The following is a 24,172-nucleotide window of genomic DNA, read 5'->3' as shown; positions in this document are numbered from 1 at the left end:
CTGGGGTGAAGAACCTGGTGGCAGAGCTGTGGGACATGTTGGAAAGTCCAACCTGGGTCAAGTCATGGTGGCCTCTAGAAATTGGGCAGAGGCGTGTAGAACATAGTGGGGAGCAGGAATTCGAGAAACCATGTTGCCCTGTTTCAGTGGATTGTCTTTCAGGGTGGCAAGGAGAGAGAGTTTTTATGCCTTTGATTTTCTCCAGTGTAGTGAAGGGCTTCCTAAGTTTTCCGTGACCCACAATATGAAAAAAACTGTACGTCGTGATCTAGTACACGCACATATGCTTATACATATTCGTCTCGTGAAACAAAAGTTGTGTGAAATAGCCGTGACCGTTCCTCTGCGTCCCGCACGGCGCCGCCTAAGTTTGAGGGTCCAGTGCACGACGAGAGTGCAGCGCCTTTTGTCCAAAGAGCAGTACAAAAGTGCCGTGGATGATCCTTAAACATACTTTGCCCTCGCTCCCGTAGTCTCTCTCCTCGATGGCGTCTTTCATTTACTGTCATTGTCATCCTACATGGAGAAGGAGCAAAAATTTTAACTAAGGTGAACGCCCCCATTTGTCTTTATGTCGCGCAGTGCCGTTTATGTGCAAAATAGAAGAGCACGTAGCGCACACGTGTCATCACAGTCACGCAACTTGTGTTTCGGGGCTTGTCCCTGCACGTGCATTTTGCTCTTCTCAGGTGGGTGGAAATACCGTGTTAGGACGCACTCGGCTGCTCACTGCACTTCTCATATGCACACATCACACCAGTATGCCCTGCCTTCGGTGTGCCGGGGAGGAAGGAATGCCGGACGAGAAAGTAAACCAGGGTCACCTTCCATTCCCTGCCACCTCCTCATTTCGGCAGAGACACGTGGCTTCTACAGGGAGGTCCCACAAGGGGGAGCACGCCAGGATGAGCCCTGGTCTTGCTTATGTCTCGGAGTGCTGCCAGACTCTTTCTTCCCGGGAAGCAAGGTCTGGTTTCAATGGAAAGTGTGGCCTCCAGGGGCCGTCACTGAAGCCAGGTGGAATGTTCTTCCTCTGGGGCCCCTGTGCGCTCGTGAAGCCCAGCGTGGAGGCACAATCTAGTTCCTGTTTTCTTCTGTTTTACTTGAAAGACACTAGCTGCAACCCAGCAAACTCCTGTTGCAGCCCACGAACGGGTCATGATGGGCACATCAGAAAACCTGAAGCCTGCTGTTAATCATGGGGTGAATGCATCTCGCTCCAATCGCTGTATCTGAGCCTTGTTTCCACCACTTGCTGTCTGTGAACTTCAGAACACCTTTGCTTTCTGTCTGTAAGATGTGGGTAGCGTTAGCAGTCATTCCTAAGGTTGTTTTGGGCGTTGAATGAGTTTCACGGGTAATGTGCTCAGAACAATGCCTGTCACAAAGTAAGCATCCAAGACCTATGAGTTAATGATCATCATTGTTAATATTGTCACTACTGTTATTAATTTGCATCTTGCTGTAGGTAAAGGCTGAAGAAAAAAATGTTTCTTGGCTAGATAATAAGCATTTCTACCCTATTCCAAAATAGACATTTTCTTAGGCTTACCAGTATTTTTGTTTTATCTTGATTCCAAGTATGCAAAACATCTTACTAACCAACCAAAAGTTAGTTCTTACTGACTTAATGCAATGAGAATACATAAAAATTATAGGTTAATGAAAATCCAATGAAAGATTACTTTATTTCTGTTTTCCCCTCCCCAAGATTAAAACAAATAGATTATTGGTATTTCTCAATTATCAATTAAGAAAGAAGCAAGGATATTTGAAAGATACCATTCTGGGGGCACCTGGGTGGCTCATCGGTTGAGCCATCTGACTTCCGCCCAGGTCATGATCTTGTGGTTTGTGAGTTCAAGCCCCGCATCGGGCTCTGTGCTGACAGCTCAGAGCCTGGAGCCTGCTTCAGATTCTGTGTCATCCTCTCTCTCTGCCCCTGCCCCACTTACACTCTGTCTCTCTCTATCCCTCTCAAAAATGAATAAACATTTACAAAAAGATACCATTCTGCAAGCCCAAGGATCCGGAATTATTCCATTCGGAATGAAACTGTTAGCTGATGAACTTCAGTCACAGGTAAAAATGCTAGAGGTGAGTGTTTTCTATTTTTGCAAAAGTACAGCATCAATATATTAAAAAATGTTTTTTAATGTTTATTTTTTTTGAGAGAGAGAGAGAGAGAGAGAGAGAGAGAAAGTGGGGGAGAGACAGAGAGAGGGAGACACAGAATCTGAAGCAGGCTCCAGGCTCTGAGCTGTCAGCACAGAGCCCGTCGCAGGCTCTAACTCGTGAGCTATGAGATCATGACCTAAGTCAAAGTCGGATGCTTAACCGACTGAGCCACCCAGGTGCTCCATAGATTTTTATTATAATACACACTAAGTCTCTAAGTCTCAATACCAAATGAAAGATTATAGAATCTGGCAGATACTCATTCAATATCTGTTGTTGGAACAGCATTAAGTCTAAGTGAGAAAAATGCAGACTGATTTGTTTTGATCTGTTTTCTTTTGTGGTCGTTTTGTAAGAAATAGTACTATTTTGTACCTAATCTGTATATTTCCCATCATTAATTGAAGCTATCAAGATCATTTTTCCCATTGATGGTGTGACATTTTATGTTTCCTTGGTTCTCTCAAATTTTGTACTAAGTGAATATATAGTCACTTTATATCTGAATGTCTATATCACTTGCTGATATGTGGGCATATTTGTGGTTATATAGTCATCTTACGATAGAATTCAGTAGACTCCCCATAAGTGCATTTATCTCAGACTATTTTATATAAAATTTGGAACGTGATAGATACTGCAGAGAAAGACATCTCACACAAAAATTTGTTTTTGTCTACTATTTATTGACGGCAGCTCCTTGAATTATAGAGTTTACTCATAAAGATAAGCTGAATTGAATATATTGTAACTTACCACTGCATGTTAAGGTGGAAGGATAACCATCAGTCAAAGCTAAGTTACATCTTTAGCAGGGCATCAATTCTGATCAAAATTTTTCATCCTCTCCAGGAATTACTGTGGAGTGGATATAAAACACCTGAAATGCTAAGTGTTTAAGAGATTTCACTTCAGTTGTCTAAGGCAGAGGGAAGCATGCTGTCTGTAAAATGTTGGAACGGTTAAATTGAAAATGCCCTCACTCAGATTTAGTGAACAGTTCAGGCATACTACCTGCGCCAAGCAGATTTGATGACAAATTATCCGATCCCTTTATTCAGAATGACTGATTTGGGCTTATTTGCACATTGTGCCGTGTATCTCCTTACCCTGAGTGAGGACCACAGCTCACAGAATCTCCAGTGCCCGTCTCAGGATTAGATGACTTTGGAAAGCGGTGATAACTTGCTTCATACAATTACAGTGGTATTGGCATTGTCGAGCGTAGTATTTTAAAGCATATTGTTGCTGGTAGATGAAAGCACATGTTGGAGTCTTAGATTCTCAAAGGAGTAATTTAGTAATAATTGGGATTAGTAACCAACTTTTTAAAATGCACAGTCTAGTTTCATGTTTGGGCCGGGTATTCAATCCCTTAAGTCTATACCGTGTTTGTAATTTGGAAACAAATATTTAGAAAAGTTTTTCGGTCTTGCGTCTCAAGTTTCATTGACTGCAGATAGAGTTTGAAAATTTCAAATCCTGGGGCGCCTGGGTGGCTCAGTCGGTTCAGCGTCCGGCTTCAACTCAGGTCACGATCTCGCGGTCCGTGAGTTCAGGTCACGATCTCGCGGTCCGTGAGTTCAAGCCCCGCGTCGGGCTCTGGGCTGACCGCTCAGAGCTTGGAGCCTGCTTCGGATTCTGTGTCTCCCTCTCTCTGTGCCCCTCCCCCGCTCATGCTCTGTCTCTCTCTGTCTCAAAAATAAATAAACGTTAAAAAAATTAAAAAAAAAGAAAAGAAAATTTCAAATCCGCGTTTCTCCCCGGTCTTGGGTTTTGGGGATTCCTTGCATGAATTCTTAGTAGTTTTCTGAAGCTAAGGAGTCTTTTATTTCTTTGTCTGAGGTGATTGTTAATGACCATGCTAATTAGGCACGCAAGTTGCAGGTGCCTTGTTTCCTGGGATGGGTTCTGCGCGCAACCTTCTGTCCGTCTGGTCCTGCTGCCTCCTCACCCCAACTCCCTGCAGACAGATTACCATATTGTAATTCATTCAGGCGTTTTAGCTAGGGTGTGAACTCCAGTAAATGTCTGCATAGCAAGAATGATTGGTATTTTCATGACATACAGTTTCTAGTTACATTTATGTCATTGAGAAGAAGGTGGTCCGCTTTGGTTTAACTTGGGCATGAATGGATGAACTGTTTGAGTTTCTGCAAGAATGCTTGGATTTCATTAGATGTGCTCATGCATGGGGGACATAGGCTTAGCAACAGCTTTATGGTGCTGACATCTGTGACAAATTCATTGGAAGGCGAGAGTCAGAAAAGATGGGATTTGACCTCCATTCAGCCCTTGCTACCTCCGTGGCCTCTGAGTTTGGTTTTATAGGACCTCTCTGCTTCACAGGGAATCATCTGGGAAGAGCGGTCCATACTCCTGTCTTCACTTCTTCACCGCTCTTTCAAACCACACCCCAGTGTAAGCCGGTCTTCGTGCTCTACTGAAGTTCCTCTCACCTCGTTGACCGATCACTGGCATGCCAACGTTGGAGGACACTTTACCGATCGCTCCTTTGTTGTTGCTTTCATTTTCCCAGGGCTTCCTGGACAGCTTGCTCGTTTGTTTCTTTCTTTCTTTCCTTCTTTCCTTCTTTTCTTTTCTTTTCTTTTCTCTCCTTTTCTTTTCTTTCCTTCCTTCCTTCCTTCCTTCCTTCCTTCCTTCCTTCCTTCCTTCCTTCCTTCTTTCTTTCTTTTTTTCAACGTTTATTTATTTTTGGGACAGAGAGAGACAGAGCATGAACGGGGGAGGGGCAGAGAGGGAGAGGGACACAGAATCCGAAGCAGGCTCCTGGCTCTGAGCTGTCGGCACAGAGCCCGATGCGGGGCTTGAACTCCCGAGCCGTGAGATCATGACCTGAGCTGAAGTCGGACGCTCAACCGACTGAGCCACCCGGTGCCCCTAGACCCATGACTTTATTTACCAACTGCATTCTGACCGTTCCCAGATCAATATCCTCCTCCTAGAGCTTTATCCTAGTTAACACGTTTGTATTTCCAGCCACTTACCTTGATGTGTCTGTGGAGATGCTTACCAGGAGACTCCAGCCAGTACATCCAGTTCAGAACTCCTCGCCTCCCTTCTCACCACCCACCCCCGCGCCCCTTGTCCTCTGGCCCTCATCCTGGTAAATAGCGCTACTAATCGCTTATGCATCCAGGCTGTAAACCTGAGTCCCCTGTGGCTCTTTCACCTCATCCCTTTCCCTCCAGGCAGTCACGGAGCCCTGCCAGGACAGCCTTGCTTCCCTTGTGTCCACTCTGCCCACCCCTCTGGTGCCGCCCTCACGCAGGACCTACAGGGCTGTGCAGACCACAGTCCCCAGAGCAGTGCCTTTCCTGCCACCACAGCAGGTGCTGCGGGTTCTGTGCTCTGGACCTGGGGACCCGTCATTCCCTGCCCTAGCTCCCATCCCATTGTGGGAACTCTGCAGGCTACCAGCCTGTGGCAGCTTCCATCTGACCCACATTCCAGCCTTTCCTTCCTGCATCTCAGCCAGTCTGCTCACTCTGACCTGATGCCTCCCGCTCGGCAGTGACCTGTGAGAGCACCTTGAGTGGTACCTTCCCTATCTCCTCCCTTCACACACGCCCTGCCCTGCCCGGGGTTCCCCAACCCCATTCATCGAGGCAGCCCTCTTTCAGGACAGCGCCCCGCCCCCAGTCCCCCAGAGGGTCTTCATCATCTTTAAGATCAAGTTCAGAGTCTGTTCTATGAGACAAAGTTTTATTTTTCTTTTTTAATTTATTTTTTGTTTAAAAACATTTCTTTTAATGTTTATTTTTGAGAGAGTACTCTCTCAGTCTCTCCCTCTCCTTCTGTCCCTTCCCTGCTCCTGCATGCTGTCTCTCCAAGCTAAAAAAAATTAAATAAATAAACCACTTATTTAAAAAGTCATGAATTCTATATATTGTAAGTGCATGCTTCATTCTTTGTAACTCTGAATATTAATTTTTTTTATTTTTATTTAAAAAATTTTTAACATTTATTATTGAGAGACAGAGAGAGACGGAGCATGAGCAGGGGAGGGGCAGAGAGAGGGGGAGACACAGAATCCAAAGTAGGCTCCAGGCTCCCAGCTGTCAGCACAGAGCCCGACACGGGGCTGAAACTCATAAACCGCGAGATCATTACCTGAGCCGAAGTCAGACACCTAACCGACTGAGCCACCCACGTGCCCCTGAATATTACTAATTTTGATAAAAATCTGAAACATCTGTATCTAAAAAAGATTAACGCAGAAATGTAGGGATAAGAACAAAATTGCCTGTGATATGGGGCGGTCAACGATAATAATCCTACTTTTAAGTTGTGCTTACACTTGGAAAATTGTGTTGCACCCATTTAAAGCCAAGGTAAAATAACCATGGCGGTTAAGATCAACTCTATGCAAAGAGTTACAGTTGCTTAATAAATGCAAACAGATTTAAACATCAATTACAGAGCAGATGATAGTTAATACCCTGGAGAGGAAGTCAGGGAATGGAAAGAAGTCAAATATTTCACTGTGGTTGAGAAAACTCAGCTTCTGTAAGTGTATGGATACGGTCATTGTCACGTACTATTCTGAATTGCCAAAGGAGATGAAATCTTGTGATATTCTGGTTTCTGTACAGAGTTTCCAAGTGAGTTTGTGGGACATGATGAAACATAGGGAGAAGGTCAGCGATTAAAAAACATTTGGGTTACATGGCGGTACCATCTCAGACGTGCTCAGAACATTAGCTGCCGTTTGATCTGATTCTTCCCGATGATAATATGCTTTAATCTGGGGAAGTGGTGGGAGGACATGGGCTACGTCCCACCGAGGGTCAGGGGCGGGTTGGCCAACGTCCTCTCACGAGGACACGCCGTTGCACGTGTGCCTGTTCTTCGTCTCTGCCTCGCTGCTTCCTGAACGTAGGGAGACTGCTTCACCCTGGGCCAGCTTTCCGGAAGCACTTTCTTTAAATTTCAGTAAGATACGATGACAAAAATCTATCTCCACGAAGAGTTACGTGTTAGAAATTCAATACATTTCACGTGTGCGTGGGGATCCCATTAACATTAGCTAATGAAGATAACTTCTGTGTCTCCTTGCCAATTTTGATCTTAATTCTGCCTCTGGTAACTGATGTGACAACATAGAAAGAGTACATGATTTTTCTTGTAAGTAAGCCTAGATATTTTTTTCTTCTTAGAGTATTGTCTTATACACTGAAAGTTACAGACTCCTTGTTTCCCACATTTTTTTTCTCTACTGGGTTTAATGAGCTACGTTTTAAAATCAATGTCTTGTTTCTAATTGAGCATTTCTGTATGAGGCAGTCTCAGTAGTAAATCATAGTAAAATGTTTATAGTCACATTAAACTTTTCTTGCTTACATGTAGAACTTCCACTTAGTAGATATCTAATATTTCCATAAAGTACTCAGAACCAGGCATCACTCCATTATTTTTCTTCTTTGCCCCGATAAGTTTCCATTGATTTCAAACACGGAGCACATCAAAATATGGCTTATCATGCTATTTAAAAATAATTTTTAGTAATTCTGGTGAGGAGGTACGCCTTAAACAAGACGGTTGGGCTTAAACACTAATTCTCATCAGTTACTTGCGTGTGTCATTCATCACTTGGTAACTTCTCTTACTCAAGAACATTAGAGTATTGTGACATTACTCAACTGAAATATCGACACCCTGAAACTGGGAAACCTCTTCATTTCTCCTGTTCTAGTTGTGGAAACTAAACAAACATGAGTGTCTGTTTTCCCTTTCTGCAGGGAAACGGATTCCTATTTATTATGAACTCCACAGTGGTGCCGTTTCATTCTTTAGGCAATAAAATTCATAAGGGACAAGTGAAAAATAATTGAGGAGCGTTTTTATTTTTTACCAGCGTCTTTGCTGTTGCTTTACGGTGTAATATACACTAAAAATGTCTCTTTGCGATTCAAACAGGAGAGATTAGAGCTGAATGTGGGTGTGTGTGCATCCGAGCGTTGGATTTGATCCTTAATGTAGTAATTGAATGGGAGCAGTATTGTGTATCAAATTTATCCCTGCTCTTTAGTTTGTTAGCGAACGGCTTTTGTTACAGATGTTTTCGGGTAGGGGAAGACATTAAAAAAATTGAATCCCTTTTCTTCTGGCAGATGGGTGGGTGTCTGGGGGGTGGTGCTGGTTTTTGCACCTTGTAGAGGAGTGAGAAAGAGAGGTGATAGCAGGAGAACAGAAAGCAGTGGGTTTGCAGGGGCTTTTCTGAACACCCCATCCAGCAGGTGCCTGCAGGAGTCGGAAAGGGGATTTGCCATGGCTACTGCCCTGATATTCTCTCTAGACCATGACTTTTACTATTTATTTACTTATTTTCATTTTTAATGTTTTTTTATTTTATTTTTGAGAGAGAAAGAGCATGAGCAGGGGAGGGGCAGAGAGAGAGAGAGAGAGAGAGAGAGAGAGAGAGAGAGAGAGATGGGGACAGAGGCTCTGAAGCAGGCTGTGCTGACAGCAGTAAGCCCAGTGTGGGGTTTGAACTCACGAACTGAGAGATCATGACCTGAGCTGAAGTGGGGTGCTTAACTGACTGAGCCATCCAGGCGCCCCTAGACCATGACTTTTAGACACATGGTGTATTAGTTTCCTATTGGTGCTGTAACAACTCACCACAAACTGGGCACTTTACGACAACATACAGATTCTTGATATTACAGTCCCGGAGGTCAGATTTCCAAAATGGTCCTCATTGGCCTATAATCAGAGCCCTGGCAGGGCTTTGTTCCTTCTGGAGTCTCTAAGGGGGAAAATTTGTACCCTTGCCTTTTTCAGTTTTCGAAGGTCGTCTACAGTTCCCTGGTTTATGTCCCCCTCCATCTTCAAAGCCAGCCATGACCTGGCGAGCCTTTCTCACACGCTGTCACCATGACCCCCATCCTCTTGCCCCTCTCTCTCATTTATGAGGACCTTTGTGATTACACTGGGTCCACGAGAATAATACGGAACAGTCTCCCCATCTCGCGGCCAGCTGATTAGCAACAGTAATTCTATCTTGAGCCTTAATTCACCTCTGCCATGCAATGTAGCGCAATGACAGTAACAGGGAATTAGGACATGGGTGTCTTTGGGGGGCTGTTACTTTGCCCACCACAATAGCATACATAGTTGATCCCTGTGTTGGCCACACTCCAGCCTTTCTCTTCAACCTTCATTATCCCCCTCCTCATCCAGATGCTGTACTGCCACCTGTTGGCCAAATGGGGGCATAAACCATGTAAGGGCATGAGAAATTAATCCACTGGCTCCTGGCTTCTAAATGGCATGCTCCTGGGGTGCTTGGCTAGCTCAGTTGGTGGAGCATGCAAGTCTTGATCTTGGCGTGGTGAGTTTGAACCCCACACTGGGGGTAGAGATTACTTAAAAACAAAGTCTTTAAAAATAGTGAATGAGTGGATGCTCCTTACATTTTATTTCAGTGCAGCAAATATCTTCATTCTCTCAACAAATCCCTTTTGAACGACTGTGTGCAGAACTCTGTTACATGCTGGGGATACAGCATTAAACGACGTGGGCATGGTACCCGCTCTCTTGGAGCTTATGGTTTGGTGGAGACTGGCAAACACTAAAACAGGAAAATAAACCTGAGAAAATGTCAGCTAGTAGTAGGTGCTAGTCAGAGAATTAAAATACAACAATATTGGGGCGCCTGGGTGGCTCAGTAGGTTAAACATCCAACTTCAGCTCAGGTCATGATCTCACAGTTTGTGAGTTCGAGCCCCGCGTCGGGCTCTGTGCTAACGGCTCAGAGCCTGGAGCCTGCTTCCGATTCTGTGTCTCTCCATCTCTCGGCCCCTCCCCTGCTCATTCTCTGTGTCTGTTTCTCAGTAATAAATAAACATTAAAAAAAAAAACAATATGAATGACTGGGTGGCTACTGGAATAGGAAGGAGGAGAGTTTCCTGAGATCTGTGCAATGAGGAGCAGCCAGTGTTGTGAAAAAAGGGGAAAGAATATTTCAGGGAGAAGGCATAAGAAGTACAAAGGTGGGAATGAACTTTCTGTTGGAGAAGCAGAATGTAGCTGGAGTTTAATGGGCAAAGGGAATGTGGTAGGAAGCATGTGCCAAGAAGGAGGTAAGTACCAGATCACATCCTTGTGAGCCATGGTAAAGACCTTGGGTTCTGTGCATGATGAAACGATGTGAGAGAGTTTCTAAATACTTTTTATCATCTGTTGAGTGCACTTGGCTACTTTGTGGGGGATGAATTACAGGATAGCAAGAGTTGAATAAGAGAGATGTTGATGTGTAAGGTTTCCAATTGCCCATCCTGCAGATAATGATGATTAGTCCAAGTTGATAATGGAAATAGGGATAATATTCACAGATTTGGGATATATTTAAAAGGAAATTGAATTGACAAGGCAACAATGGAATGGATACACGGAATGAGAGCAAGAAGGAAGTCAGGATAATTTCAAGATTTGGGGATTGAGTGGTACTGACATTTCCCGGAGTGGAGAATAGAGTTGATGGGCAGTTGGCCGGCAGAGGAGCAGAGTTCCCTTTTGATGATGTTAAGATGCCCATTTGATATCAAAGGTGAGATGTCAAGTTAGGTAATTGGAGATACAAGTTTGGGGATCTCTGAAGAGGCTGGTACAGATCAGAGAATCATTGGCCTATGGCTGGTGTTCAAACCATGATCTTGGTGAGCTTGTCTAAGGAGAGTGTGTGAGTAGAGAATAGTGGTCCACCACTTAGAGGGTGGACAGAGAAGGCTGAGTTGGCCAAGGAGACTGAGAAGCAGCAGCCAGCAGTGCTGCTGAAACCCGGAGAGCGAAATGGAGAAATGGAGAGAGAGAGCGCCAGACTCCTAGACTCCCAACAGGCAGCCGCACAGGGACAAGGCTGAAAGGCATCACCTGGATGTTGAGGGCACAGGCATGAGACGTGAGCTAACACCGTGGGCTCTGTGGGCGGGCTGTGATGGCAGTCCCTGCACGGGATGAAGAGGACGTGTGGTAAGGCGGAGTTGGAGATCTCAGTGGAGTTGAGAAGCCAGAGTATTGAGGCCTGGGTGTGGAACGGTTCATCACCTGAGTATTGAAAGCACTCAGGTGATAGATACAGGATGGAGAAGACCGGATTGGGGAGGTTGCCTCTAAAATGAGACATTCAGTGGAGAGACTGGGGATTTATATGAGTTAATCACATAAGTCAAAATTGTATCAAAACCAGGATGTCCACATGCTCAGGGGACATTTTGGAAGAGAAAATTCAATAGTTCGCCACTGTGCAGGGGGCAGGGTTAAAGGGGCGTAGAGCTAGAGGGAACTCAACATGGGAGAGAGAGATCAAACCAGGAACTTGTCTTTTGACTTAAATTTCAATAAGCATTTCCCGAGGACTTAGTGGGCAGGGCGCTGTGCTTATTCCCGGCAAACAAGGACCCATAAGGCAGGAAAGGAGCTACAAGGCATGTACTTGGAAAGATAAATAGCCCATGACTCTGTGACCTTTCCACAAGATGCTAAGCCTGTAAAGAGCAACCCTTTCAGGTGTCCCAGGGTGACTTTTGTGTGTTGGACCTTGATACATATTTACCCATCGATCAGATGAATGAAATGCACCCTGTTCGTTTAAAAACAATTTTTCGTCGTTCAGTATTGTCCCTTAATTGCAGTGTGGTATACCATTTGCAGCAACCTGTGTTCAGATAACATTTAGTGATACGGGAAACGCTCAGGATGTGATTTTAAAGTAAAAAACAGCCTTAGAAAATTATATGTACAGTAAGATTCCACTTTCATGAATGAGTGTGTGTGTGTAAGGAGAAGGAGGGAGAGAGAAAGGGACGGAAAATCTGTTGTCAAATTATTAGAGGTGATTGTCTCTGCATCATGAGGTTAGAAGGATGTTTATTTTCTTCATTTTCCACGTTTTCAAACATGCATACATATTATATAAACAGTTTATAATCAGCGCATGCTGTGTGAAAATGTTTTTTCTCTAGAAATTCCTATTTCTCTATTTTTAATTGTATATAACATGTATAGTAAACGTTGAAATCCTAGTAGGCTGTCTCCTATCATAGAGTAATTTTCTAGCTGTTGTTCCTTTTTTTTTCCTTTTGTTGCCACTGTTCCTGTGACTTCCCTTCTGACCTTCCCTTCTTGCTCTGCTGCAGGAGACAGACATCAGTTCGCTGATGAGCAAGGCCCTCCGCCCACGCCACAGACGCACACTTTTCTCTTTCTGTTCTCTGTGTCGCCACACAAGACACTGAGTTTTCTTGATTTGTCTCTTTGTCTTTTCTACCCTGTGGCTGCCATTTCCCATTCCAGCGCCCTTTCAATTTTATTTTATTTGTTACCATTGATTTCATTTTTCTTTTCCGGTGAAATGTTTATTCTGAAACACATCGGTAAGTCATTTGTAGTTCTGGTTGGATACAGTTAAGCATTTCGTTGAATGTGAGTATTTAAGAATATATTCTGTTTGTATCTGTAGGTTGCTCTTGGGAGTGTCTTTGAAAGCAAGTGCAACACATGAATGCTAAAATGTCACCCAAAAAGTCAGGTACTTAGGTCATCGCCATAGTGTAGCGTCCTTCTCTGCAGGTTTGACTCCAGGGACATTTCGGGGCTGAGTGTGATTGTTGTCTTCTAAAGTAATCCAGAAGGTAGCAATGAATGTCACACATGCCTGGTTTTCCTTTTAAAACCATACTGGAGATAACATTTGATAAATTGTGCAGCCTGTGTTTTGAAATCTGCCTGTGAACATCCACAAGGTTACGAACTCCACATGTGAATAAGACAGTATTTATTTCTGTTGTTTCCACCACTGTTGGAAATTGTTTCCACCATTGTTGCCTTGAGTTCCAAGGTTCAAGTTGCGAGTCCTTGAGAGACCAATAGCTTACCCAGTCTCTTTTGCCTCCACTTTTGTGGACTGGACTACTCCTTTCCACTTTTCCTCCTTTATGACAGAATAATTGTAAGTTATTTTCCTAGCCCCTTGCGGTGGCTTTCCCTGTACTTTTGTTAGGTGAAGGATGGCTTTGTTCAGTGCAAGATCAGAACTCTATGCATTTATTCCTACATCTGTGAGGATGTCATCGCATTCTCTGTTTCACTTTCTATATTCTTTCTTCTGATGTGGCTGGGATTTTGGCTGAGATTTCATTGTGGATCCGTGTTCTCGGTTGCAAGACAGGACAGAGTCAGGACATAATCCTTAGATATGCCGTATGGTACATGTCTTTGGGGGAGGATTAGTACTAGTGGTAATGACAATGCTGACATCGTCATTGGTAATGGTTTTGCAAGGATTCCTATATACGTGTATATTTTTAATGTTCATGTACCTATAGGTGACTTAAGTGAGAAAACCCATGAATGAAAAATTACTCTGGATGGCGTAAGCATACAAGAGCTGATGGAAGAAGGGATCAGTGGGTGGAAAGACTTTGTTGAGTGATAGGAAGGACCAGCCTGGGAGTGAATGATTGCTGTAGATAATCCTCAAAATGAGTTAATCCATGCGAATTAATCTTAGGCATATAATCAGCTTTGAGGGCAGCTGTCTCCTTTTTAAAAAGGAGAGTACAGCAGCCAATATCTAGTCAAGATACAAAAAAAAGTAATTAAAAAGGAAAATGGTTTCTCTAGGAGAAACCAGAAGGGCTAAGTGCCCGCAGCCCTTGGATACACCCCCTCTTACAGCGCTTTCTCAGGGAGCCCTACTGGGGGCGTGTGTGCATGTCTACAGACATGCATTGGTCTGCAGGCAAGTTGAGAGGACAGTCTACACCTCATTTATACCTTAGGTGGCCACATCGACTGGCATGGTGCCTTTTACATCACTGAGCCTCCACGAGTGTAAGAATCTGTTTTACGTTTAATCAAGAGTGACTTTATAACTTGAACACTATGGAGTGTTTTCATGTGACACGTGTCCGGTCACTGTGCTCTGGGAAGCAAGCTTCTATTGGGGAAATAGAGGGGGTTTCAAGACAAAAGGTGAAACCGTACTTGGTACAGTGCAGGGGGTAATCTAGTCCTATAATAGATTAGCAGAGAAGGAGGTGAGTTCTCCATTCCTGGAGATCCTTAAAAATTGGCCAGAGGAAACCTCTGTGAGAAGGACCGAAGCCTTAAACCTACTTGGGGGGCACGCAGAGAGAATGATAGACGGTTCTGGGATTCTTTGATGATGGGGCCCGGAGGAGACAAGACTGAGGGGAAACAGGAAAACGACTTCAGATACGGAAAACAGCTATTGCTGCTTTCAGTGGGGAAAACAGGTCACGGGAGCTTAACCTAAAGTCTTAGAGATTTAGGTTCCATTTTACACGTAAGGATTTTAAGACCTAGGTTGTGAAAATCCTGTGGAAATCTGCAAAATAAAAAATTGATTTGTGTGAGACCCGGAGTCAGCTCTGTGGTTTCTCTTCGGAAAGGAGAGTTTCTAAAACTAGTGTTTTCAGGCACCAAGCATCGTCACTGCTTCCTGGATAGGAGTGGTGAGCAGATAATAGGTGTGAGGTCCTCTCTGTGTAAATACATCTGCAGGGTTGTGTTACTAAGTCAGCAGCCAGAGGGTGAGAGAGGGGTCTGGGACGCAGCTCTGCCCTGCTGGGTCCACCTCGTCTTGGCCACTGTCCCTCTTCCCAGTGTGAAAATGCAGAAGAATTGGGGGGGGGGGGGGGGAGGGTACAAAGGGAGCCAAAATACCTATTAGAAAACATGATTTTCGTTAGGTATTTGGTTGTAATTTCAGCATTCAGCCACACGATGTCACAATTGGATTTTGATTTTCGCTGTGCATTTGTCTCCAATAATAGATGAAGGCGTCTTCAAAGCTGGAGCAGAGAGGTCTGAGACACAGGGGGCAGCAGAAGTCCAAGAAGATGAAGATACTCAAGTCGAGATCCCAGTTGATCAGGTAGTCTCCATGTCTTTTTTTTTTTTTTAATATGAAATTTATTGTCAAATTGGTTTCCATACAACACCCAGTGCTCATCCCAAAAGGTGCCCTCCTCAGTACCCATCACCCACCCTCCCCTCCCTCCCACCCCCCATCAACCCTCAGTTGGTTCTCAGTTTTTAAGAGTCTCTTATGCTTTGGCTCTCTCCTTCTCTAACCTCTTTTTTTTTTCCCATGTCTTTAAAAATGCGCCTAAACCAATCGCCACTTCTTTCTTTCCAGTCCCGCGTTACCGGCCTCAGGCTGTTCCCATGCAGGTGCTGGTTAAACCCTCTCAGGTAGTCAGGTGGCCAAACAACGTTAAACACAAGACAACACAATACACCTTCAGGTCTTCCTGGTACTCCTACAAAGAGAACAGCCATTTGGACTGTCTTTTTTTATTTTTTGTTGTTTTGGTAATTCTGGAAAAAGATGTAACTTTAATAAATAACATTGAAGAATAAGGTGCATTGGGGGTAAGCCAGGGGATGCAAAGAGGGAGAAAGTTTGATACAGAAAAAAAAAATACTGACTTGGGGTTTTTATCTAGAAAAAAATTCCTCCATTTAGAAAAGGAGTTTGCCTATCTTTCTTCCTTCCTTCCTTCCTTCCTTCCTTCCTTCCTTCCTTCCTTCCTTCCTTCCTTCCTTTTCTTTTTTCTTTCTTTCTTTCTTTCTTTCTTTCTTTCTTTCTTTCTTTCTTTCTTTCTTTCTTTCTTTCTTTCTTTCTTTCTGTTTGTTTTGAATACTGTGATATTCTCTCCTGTAGGGTCTTTGAAATTGCTGTGGTTGGATTTTGGTTTTCATAGAAGAATTGCCTATACAGATGCAACTCAAGTATTTGCTGTGTCTTCTGTTGATTTTCCTTTTAGGCCAACGGAACACTGTATTTGTAGGGGGAAGGGGAGAGGGAGAGAGAGAGAGAGAAAGAGAGAGAGAGAGAGAGAGAGAGAGTCTCTGTGGATGTGTGTACATGTGCTTGTGGAAGGGATGAGGGAGTGTTAGTGTTCACTAAATGATGCAAGAAATAAGTCAGGTAGGCTTTTTAATACAATTCAAGCAGATTTCTTGCATTTCTAAATGGAGGATTGGAATTTAGGTTGGGGAGGAGGAAATCATACCCCTGGCTAAAGGGAACGAGAAGTCACTAGGATTTGCCACTTGTCCTTGGACTATTATGTGATATTTCCTTTTCAGAAAGCAAATTTCACAATCCAGCAAGTTCCATAGATGATCTTCTCAATTGTATTTGTCCTAGCAGTGTGGCAGTGAGATTGCTACTTGATTATTCTGCAGGCATTTTCTGTAAGCATCGCCTTCCTGATGAAAAACCTAATGTGTTAAAAATCACACAGATTTCAAAAATCCAATTTATTAGCCAGGATTAGCTACAACTAATAATTTTTCGTAAACTCCAGTTAAAGGTATTTTTTTCCCCTGAGGGAAAATGGAATTTGAGGTCTTCTGTGAAGCTATAATTAAATGTTACATTTTAAGACAAGGAAGAGTAATCATCATGTGTATACAGCACCTAACAGCTGCCCCAAACCAGACTCATTTCTATTCCAAAGCCAAAATGTCAAAAATCAAACCAAATCATACCATTATTACCAGAAGAGAAATCTCTTTGTTAATCACTTAACAAGTTTCAAAATCTGTGATAGGTATTTCTTTATTTTAAAAAAAAATTCATGTTTATTTATTTATTTGAGAGAGAGAGAGAGAGGGCCAACAGGGGAGGGGCAGAGAGAGAGGGAGACAGAGAATCCCAAGCAGGCTCTGTGCTGATAGCACAGAGCCTGACGTGGGGCTCAAACTCACGAATCATGAGATCATGACCTGAGCCGAAATCAGGAGGCTGACAGGTAGCCTACTGAGCCACCCAGGTGCCCTAGTATTTCTTTCTTTGTAAGTTTGGTATCGCAAGGAGCCAACAGAGGGAGCTGGTCTCTGAAACTACCTGAACGGCCTTGGATAAGTGTCCACAGAGCTTGATTTCTCATTCGACTGGAGAGGGTAGCCTATTGAAATAGAAGTGTGCAGACAGACTGAGTAAACAGGTTGGTAAAAGCTGGGCACCGTCCACACACTGATGTCGGTTTGAAGGAAATAAAAACCGGGTAACAGAAGGTCAGGCTTACTTTCTTCTTTGACCCTGTTAATAATAGAGCTGGACTTAGCTAGCACACGTGGTTGGCGAGAGATACTTATGGGGTCGGGTCATAGAGTCATTCTCTCCATGGCCCGGAGACCTCTTGCTCCATATCCTAAGCGGCTGTGTTATAAATACTGTGAAGGGCCAAGCGAGGGTGTGGAGACCATTACAGTAAGAACAACTCTGAGGACGCACCCTTGTGGTGTGCCAGGCACTGTACTAGGTGCTTTTGTATTCATACAACTGTGATGACAACCCTGAAACATCGGTTTCATCCCACCTACTTTATATGTAGGAAGAAAATGAGCTCATGTAGATGGGATTGCTTGTCTAGGGTTGTACCGCTATGCAGAGGAGTTGGTATTTGAAAAAAAAAAAACACAACTTTTTAATGTTTACTTATTTTTGAGAGAGAGAGAGACAGAGCGCGAGCAGGGGAGGGGCAGAGAGAGAGGGAGACACAGAATCCGAAGCGGGCTCCAGGCTCCCAGCTGTCAGCACAGAGCCCGACGCGGGGCTCAAACCCACGAACTGCGAGATCATGACCTGAGCTGAAGTCGGACGCTGAACCGACTGAGCCCCCCAGGTGCCCCAGGAGTTGATATTTGAATACAGGTCTGTCCAATTTCAAAGCATCTGAGTAATCTGGGGGAAGAGTGTTAAATGCAAAAAAAAAAAAAAAGTCAATTATTGGCTTAAAGAAAGAAAAAATTCCTTCGTAAGAAAGGAAATGTAGTCATTGTATATACTACTTGATTCAGCTGTGAGTGACACTAACATACACTCCCTTTTGGGCCATAGCTATTAACTTCTTTGGACTGATTTCCTATTATCTAAGTGGTTCCTATTAAAGCTTTAGTCAGAGGGCCATGAACAAAGGTGTGCATGTGTGCACGTGTGTGTGGTGGGGGTGGGTGGGTGTATAATTATCATCCGTAATCGGCCAAGTAATTTGTCTGTGCCTGAAAAGCAGATCAAGTTCTAGAAGTAAATATTGAGGCCTCTGCTGGAAGCCAATTCTCCATGGGTCTCCTGTGTTTGGGCCTACATTACGAGCAGAGGCACAGAGCGCCTTTGTTCTGGACTATCTTTTCAGGGGTGTTTGAACAACCTTGAAAGACCTAGTGACTTCCTCTGGAACAGTCATTCTCAGTTGGAGGCAGTCTTGCCTCTAAGGGCTGTTTGGCAGTTTCTGGGGACATTTGATTGTGACAGCTGAGGGACTACTGGCATCTGCTGGGAAGTGGCCAGGGCGGCTGCTGAATTATCTTGCAATGCAGCCCTCACAACAAAAACCTGTTCAGTCCAGAATGTTAATAGTAGTGAGATGGAGAACGCCTGCCTTGGGGCAAAGGCCTGGTTTGTTTATTGTCCGGTATAGTAAAGGTAATGTCTTCCCGTGGTGCAAAGGGCAGGCAGGTTTACTATCTATCATAAAAGACATGGTGCCATTGAACTGGACGTTCAAAACTAGCTAAAACAGTAAATTTTTATGGGATGTATATTTGAGCACGATGAAAGTATTCAGAAAAAGTTTTGGGTTCCCTAAGCTGAGAGTTCTTTCCCTGGAAGGTGAGCCACTATGTGTATCACCAGCCCCCCTTCCCATTGCCCTGTGGGGTGAGGCCTTGGGGAGTGGGTGCAAACGGGGATCCTCTGCTGTTGTGAGCAATAAAGTTCGTTGTCCCTGACCCAGAAGTCTTCTGTCTTCTGCCACGTCCGTGAAACCAACGACAGGCTAATGGGTAAGCTTTTAAAATTTCAGACCTCCTGTCGTCCTTGATAGCCTCTGCTGGACGGTGCATGGTGTTTGTGTGCTTAAGTGTGTGTATAACTGCAGACTAATTCCATCTAAAAGCATGGCTGAATTCTGTTCCCATGTCCAGGCTCTTGTCATTTTTTAGAGACAGGTTAACAATCCTGCATCTAGTGCTACTTCCAAACCCATGGAAAACTGAAGAATGGCACTTTAAAAAAAATGGGGAGGCCAGAATAAATATCTTTTCTCAGGACAGAGTTTAGGTCTAACAGGAATAAAGTTTTCTTTTAAAAATTTATTATTATTATTATTTTTTGTATGCACACTCCAAATCAGTCTTTTTTCCTAAGCAGTAGAGCAAGTGCCTGACTAACCAATACCTGTGTTAACACGCTGGCACTGATGACTCATGTGTCCTTTGTAAATTGATGCTTTTCCAAGCTAAAGAGGCGAGGAATGAGCCTGCTCCTTTATACTGAAGTACACTGCCTCTGGTAAGTAGGGCCGGATGGGAGAACCCACCGTCTCAGGAACACAAGCAAATAAATACATATAAAATAGGCAACGAGCAGTTATCTTTTACATCTTGTTCCATTTGAGAGAAGAGGGCAGAAGATAAGGATAGCAGCTTTGGAGTGGTTTTGGATTCTTTTGTAGCTTTCCTCACCCATTTGCAGTTGATTTTGAATAGTATAATAATGAGAATTACAAGATGTTTTTATGCTAAGTAGTTTCATTAAATATCATTGAACCTCTTTCAGTAGAGCAGTGAAACCGTTTCTCGTTTTTTTTTTTTTAATTGGAGGTTGTGATACACAGTCTTTATTTATTTATTTGAAACTTACTAAACCCTTAACAGTAAAGTTACACATATAATATTTTTTTGAATTTTAACAAAGATTATAACAGAAGTAGCAACCACGTGCCTCACCCCTCCCCAGCTGGATTCCTGCTCCACGCAGGTAACCCATTTGAACACACCACTTTGTTCAGAACTCTTTGGTGTCGAACACACTGCTGTATTTCTAATCCATACATCCTTCCTTCCCTTCCACGGTAATGTCTCTGAAATCTTTGGGCCTTTGGGTCTTATAGGCGATTGTATGTCATAGTTTAATTGGCTTTTTTTTTTGTTAATTTTAAGGGCACATAAAATAATGGAGATCCTTTTACTAGGTGCTATCTCAAATTTGGTATCAAGTAAGTTTTGTGATTGTTCTTTTCAAATTTAGGTATGATTAACTTTATCCCTAATGACCGTGGAAGTCTTAGTCTTATCCCCCACCCCACAATAAGGCCACAGGCGTACAGACACACACACACGTGACCCTCTTCTCTCTCTGCACGTTAATTTCATGATGATTTTTGGCTGAGTCAGTATTTAATCTGTACATTATCTTTGCTATATTATTTGAGCCACAGAATGGATTCTGGTTCCGTTTCCTTTCTTGTGCAACCCTCTTTTCCTCTTTCCCACTTCAGTTACCTTTTTTTTTTTTTCCAGTTGTATAGTTTTCTGTGTAGCTATTACCAAGTGATCTCTAAACTGCCAGGGGTTGATTTCCTCTTAGTGTACTCAAAGCATGTGCAATGATGATGAAATTTCAACTTCATTTTTTTCTCAGACCCTTCATCATCTGCCTCAAGCTGGGTAGGTATTCTCTGGCTCTGCTTTTTCAAGTTATCTCACTATTTTTCTTTACTATTGTTTTGGGAATTTCTTTCACTTCTCCAGGGGATAGATCTCCTATTCCTTGGCCTCCACATCTTCCTCTTTCTTGGACACACCTTCATTTTTTATGGAACTCACTCCTAATAGCCTCCTGGGAACAGCTGTGTGGGAAGAACATTGTTTTTGAGACTTCGCATGTCTGAACGTGCCTTTTCTTCTACTCAAACTTGACTGTATGGCTAGGTATAAAACTTTAGGTTACATAATGATTTCTCTCAGAATTTTGAAACCACTGCTTAGTTGTCCATCCACAATGCCGGTTGGGAAGTTTCATGCCATTCTGTTTCCTGAACTTCTGTAAATAATCCTTTTCCCCCTCTCTGGAAGCTTTTAGGCTCTTTTGTTCCTGGTGTTCTGGAAATTTCCAGTTATGTGCCTTGGTGAAGCTCCTTTGCTGATTGGATTGGGTACCCAGTGGACTTTTAAATTTTAGAGATGCTTATTTTTCAGTCTGGAAAAAAATTATTGAACTATCTCTTTGACGATTTCCTTCTCCCCTCTTCTCTCTTTCTCGAACTGCAAGTATTTGGAATTTTTTTTTTTTAATGTTTACTTATTTTTGAGAGAGAGAGAGAAAGTAAGTGTGAGTGAAGAGGGGCAGAGCAAGAGGGAGAGAGAGAGAGAATCCTAAGCAGGCTCTGTGCTGTCAGCACAGAGCCCGATGTGGGGCTTGAACTCATGAACGTCAAGATCATGACCTGAGCCAAAATCAAGAGTTGGATGCTTAGCTGACTGAGTCACCCAGGCGCCCCTGCACATATTTGGGTATCGGCCTTCTTAGACTGACTCTCCATTTACCTCTCCTTTGTTCCATCTCTATAAATTTTTTCTTGTATTTTCTCAACTTCTTTTAAAATCAAAAAGCCTCAGCGTTTATCTTCCATCTGTTGATTTTTTGTTATCATATTTTAATTTCTAAGAGCTCTTTCATTTTCTCTGAATGTACATTTTTGTAGCATCTTGTTTTATGGATGTGGTATCTTCCTTTATATCTCCAAGGATTCATCTATTATTTTAAACTTTATTTTCCTGTAATATCTCTGTTTCTTCTGGGTTTCTTTCTTTCTTTCTATGTTTTTATCTCTGTCTAATTGTTAGAGGCTTTCCTTGGCTCTCTGGTTAGATTCTTTTTTTAATTGAAATATAGAGGTGCCTGGGGGCTCAGTTGGTTAAGTGTCCGACTTTGGCTCAGGTCATGATCTCACAAATTGAAGTTTGAGCCCCACATTGGGGTCTGTGCTGTCAGTGTAGAGCCTGCTTGGGAATCTCTGTCCCCACCCTCCTTTCTCTGCCCCTCCCCTGCTCACTTGCTCTCTCAAAAATAAACATTAAAAAATTTTTAAAAATTTGAAATATATCTGACATCTACCATTGTATGAGTTTAAGGTGTGTGTCCTATTAGATTTGAGAGTGAAGCATTGAGGAAACCGTGCACAGACACAGCTCCTCAGGTTGGGGGCGTTTCACTGTAGGGTGATTGGTTTTTGCCATTTCATTGGCAGACTTCCATTTTTCAATACCTGTGTTCTTCTTTTGGGTCAGTCTGTTTTCTTTGAATGGAATCTTTCAATCTGTTGCCCTGGCGGTGTAAGCCTGGTGGTGCACATTTGGGGATCTGACTGTGGGAAGGGGGCTCGGGGACCTTGCCATGAACCCAAGAGATTTATTCCTCTTGGTTCCGTGACTGTGCCCTTGCTGCCCTTGTTCTCAGCTCGGCTCAGGTCCAGCTCCCCTGTAGTTCAGGATCTTTAGAGAGGAAGCCTCCTGCAGTTCTCACGGGCGGGGAGGGGATCTTGAGAGTCTGTCTGCTTCTCCTAAAGACCCTAAACCAACCTCCCTATTTTTAGTCACTTCCCTTCTTCCAGAGATTGCTGGTGCCTCCAGTCTCTCGGCTTTCTGTAGGTCTTCCAGCCTGCACAGGTTTGCTTCTTGGCTTCCCCTCCCGCAAGAGCACATTTTAGCTGCCTCAGTTCTGCTGTTACTGGCCCCACATCCTTTGGCTTTACTGTTTCCCAAGTTTTGTGGCTGTGATTTCTTTTCAGGCTTCTGTGCCCTTACACATTCATCCCCCCCCCCTTTTTTTTAATTGCCTTTACTGGCAGTTTAGAGTGGCATTAGAAGGGAGCTGAGGAAAAAAACAACAACCCGACATTTGTTCAGTTTGCTGTGTTTAACCAGAAATCACCTCCACACTAATTCATCACGGGGAAAATAAACCATCTTTACAGAATCTACACTAGATGAGAAACCGGCAGCCTGTGACCACATCCCCTGGGAGAGAATCCTCTTTGGCTGGCACAGGGCGAGCACCTCCTTCAGAGCCGCGACACTCTTCTGTCCACCAGGTGGCAGCACACCTGTGTCATTCACCCAGCCCCTGGGGGCATTTGTCCTGGTGATCATTGATCTACACGTTAAGAACGAATGCCATTTAAGGGGCGCCTGGGCGGCGCAGTCCATTAAGCTTCCTACTCTTGATCTTGGCTCAGGTCATGATCTCATGGTTTGTGAGTTCGAGCCCCACATAGGTGGTGTCAAGCCTGCTTGGGATTCTGTCTCTCTGCCCCACCCCTGCTTGTTCTTCCTCTCTCAGAATAAATAAGTAAACTTTAAATAATGCCATTAAAAAAAAAAAAGCAACTGTAGTCTAGAGGCTGTAACTAGAAGCAGGAGGTCTGAAGTCCCACGATGCCCACTGACATCGTTCTGTTCTCTGAGCCCTCGTGTGGCCTCCCCACTTACCCAACCTGCCACCTGTGGGGGGTCAGCCGCCACTTGTAGCTTCTCCTGCGACCCGCGAGCTAGGTGGAGAGCTTGCCTGTGTGACTTACTCATGTGAAGGAGGCTGCTTTTTCTGACCAGACCCATCGATCTACTTCAATGGAATGTATTTGTTAAAATCAGAATTATAAAATGTTTAAAACCAGGAAAGAAGCTCGTGCAAAGTGTTTTGCCATCAATGACACGAACCCCATTTTCCCACAAAGGCATAGCCTATTGATGTCCACACAGGCGCCCAGGCTCCTGGCTTCCAGCCTGGATCTCTGTCTCTCTGTCTCTTTCTCAGAATACCTAGCAGAAGGGCATTGGGGGAAATTACGGACTTCTGATTATCCCACACAGCAACATGTTCCATCTGCGTGGAGCGCTCCTCAGCTGTCACTGCCTTCACTGAAGGGAAAGGCAACAGTATTTCCACATGCTTCCTTTTGAGTCCTGTCCTCCCCGCGAATCCTGCTCCATGTTGCCACAAGCCTGGCACACAGCTGCAGGAGTTTAGAGGGGGATGTTCTGGCTTCTTAATTTCCCTGTGCATCAACAACGAGGGTTTTTGTGACATCCTGTCTATGGATTTGTGTTTACTTGATGGAAATGGTATAAAACATTAAAATACAGCCTT

The 24,172-nt window shown here is 43.8% G+C and overlaps 1 protein-coding gene across 3 annotated transcripts in view; it reads left to right on the top strand.

Annotated features, from left to right (window-relative positions):
• The window catches only part of DCDC2 (doublecortin domain containing 2), a 168,174-nt gene that overhangs the window by 121,974 nt on the left and 22,028 nt on the right, over positions 1-24,172 (top strand). For all 3 annotated transcript variants that reach the window (XM_027040411.2, XM_053223208.1, XM_053223207.1), the window contains one exon: positions 15,003-15,103. In XM_027040411.2, coding sequence (XP_026896212.1) covers positions 15,003-15,103 — 101 coding nt within the window. The remainder of the gene's footprint in view (positions 1-15,002; positions 15,104-24,172) is intronic.

The sequence above is a fragment of the Acinonyx jubatus genome, chromosome B2 (assembly GCF_027475565.1).
Source record: "Acinonyx jubatus isolate Ajub_Pintada_27869175 chromosome B2, VMU_Ajub_asm_v1.0, whole genome shotgun sequence".
Classification (NCBI taxonomy): Eukaryota; Metazoa; Chordata; class Mammalia; order Carnivora; family Felidae; genus Acinonyx; species Acinonyx jubatus.
Note: the sequence above shows the minus strand (reverse complement) of the source record. Positions and strands in the feature narration are given on the sequence as shown.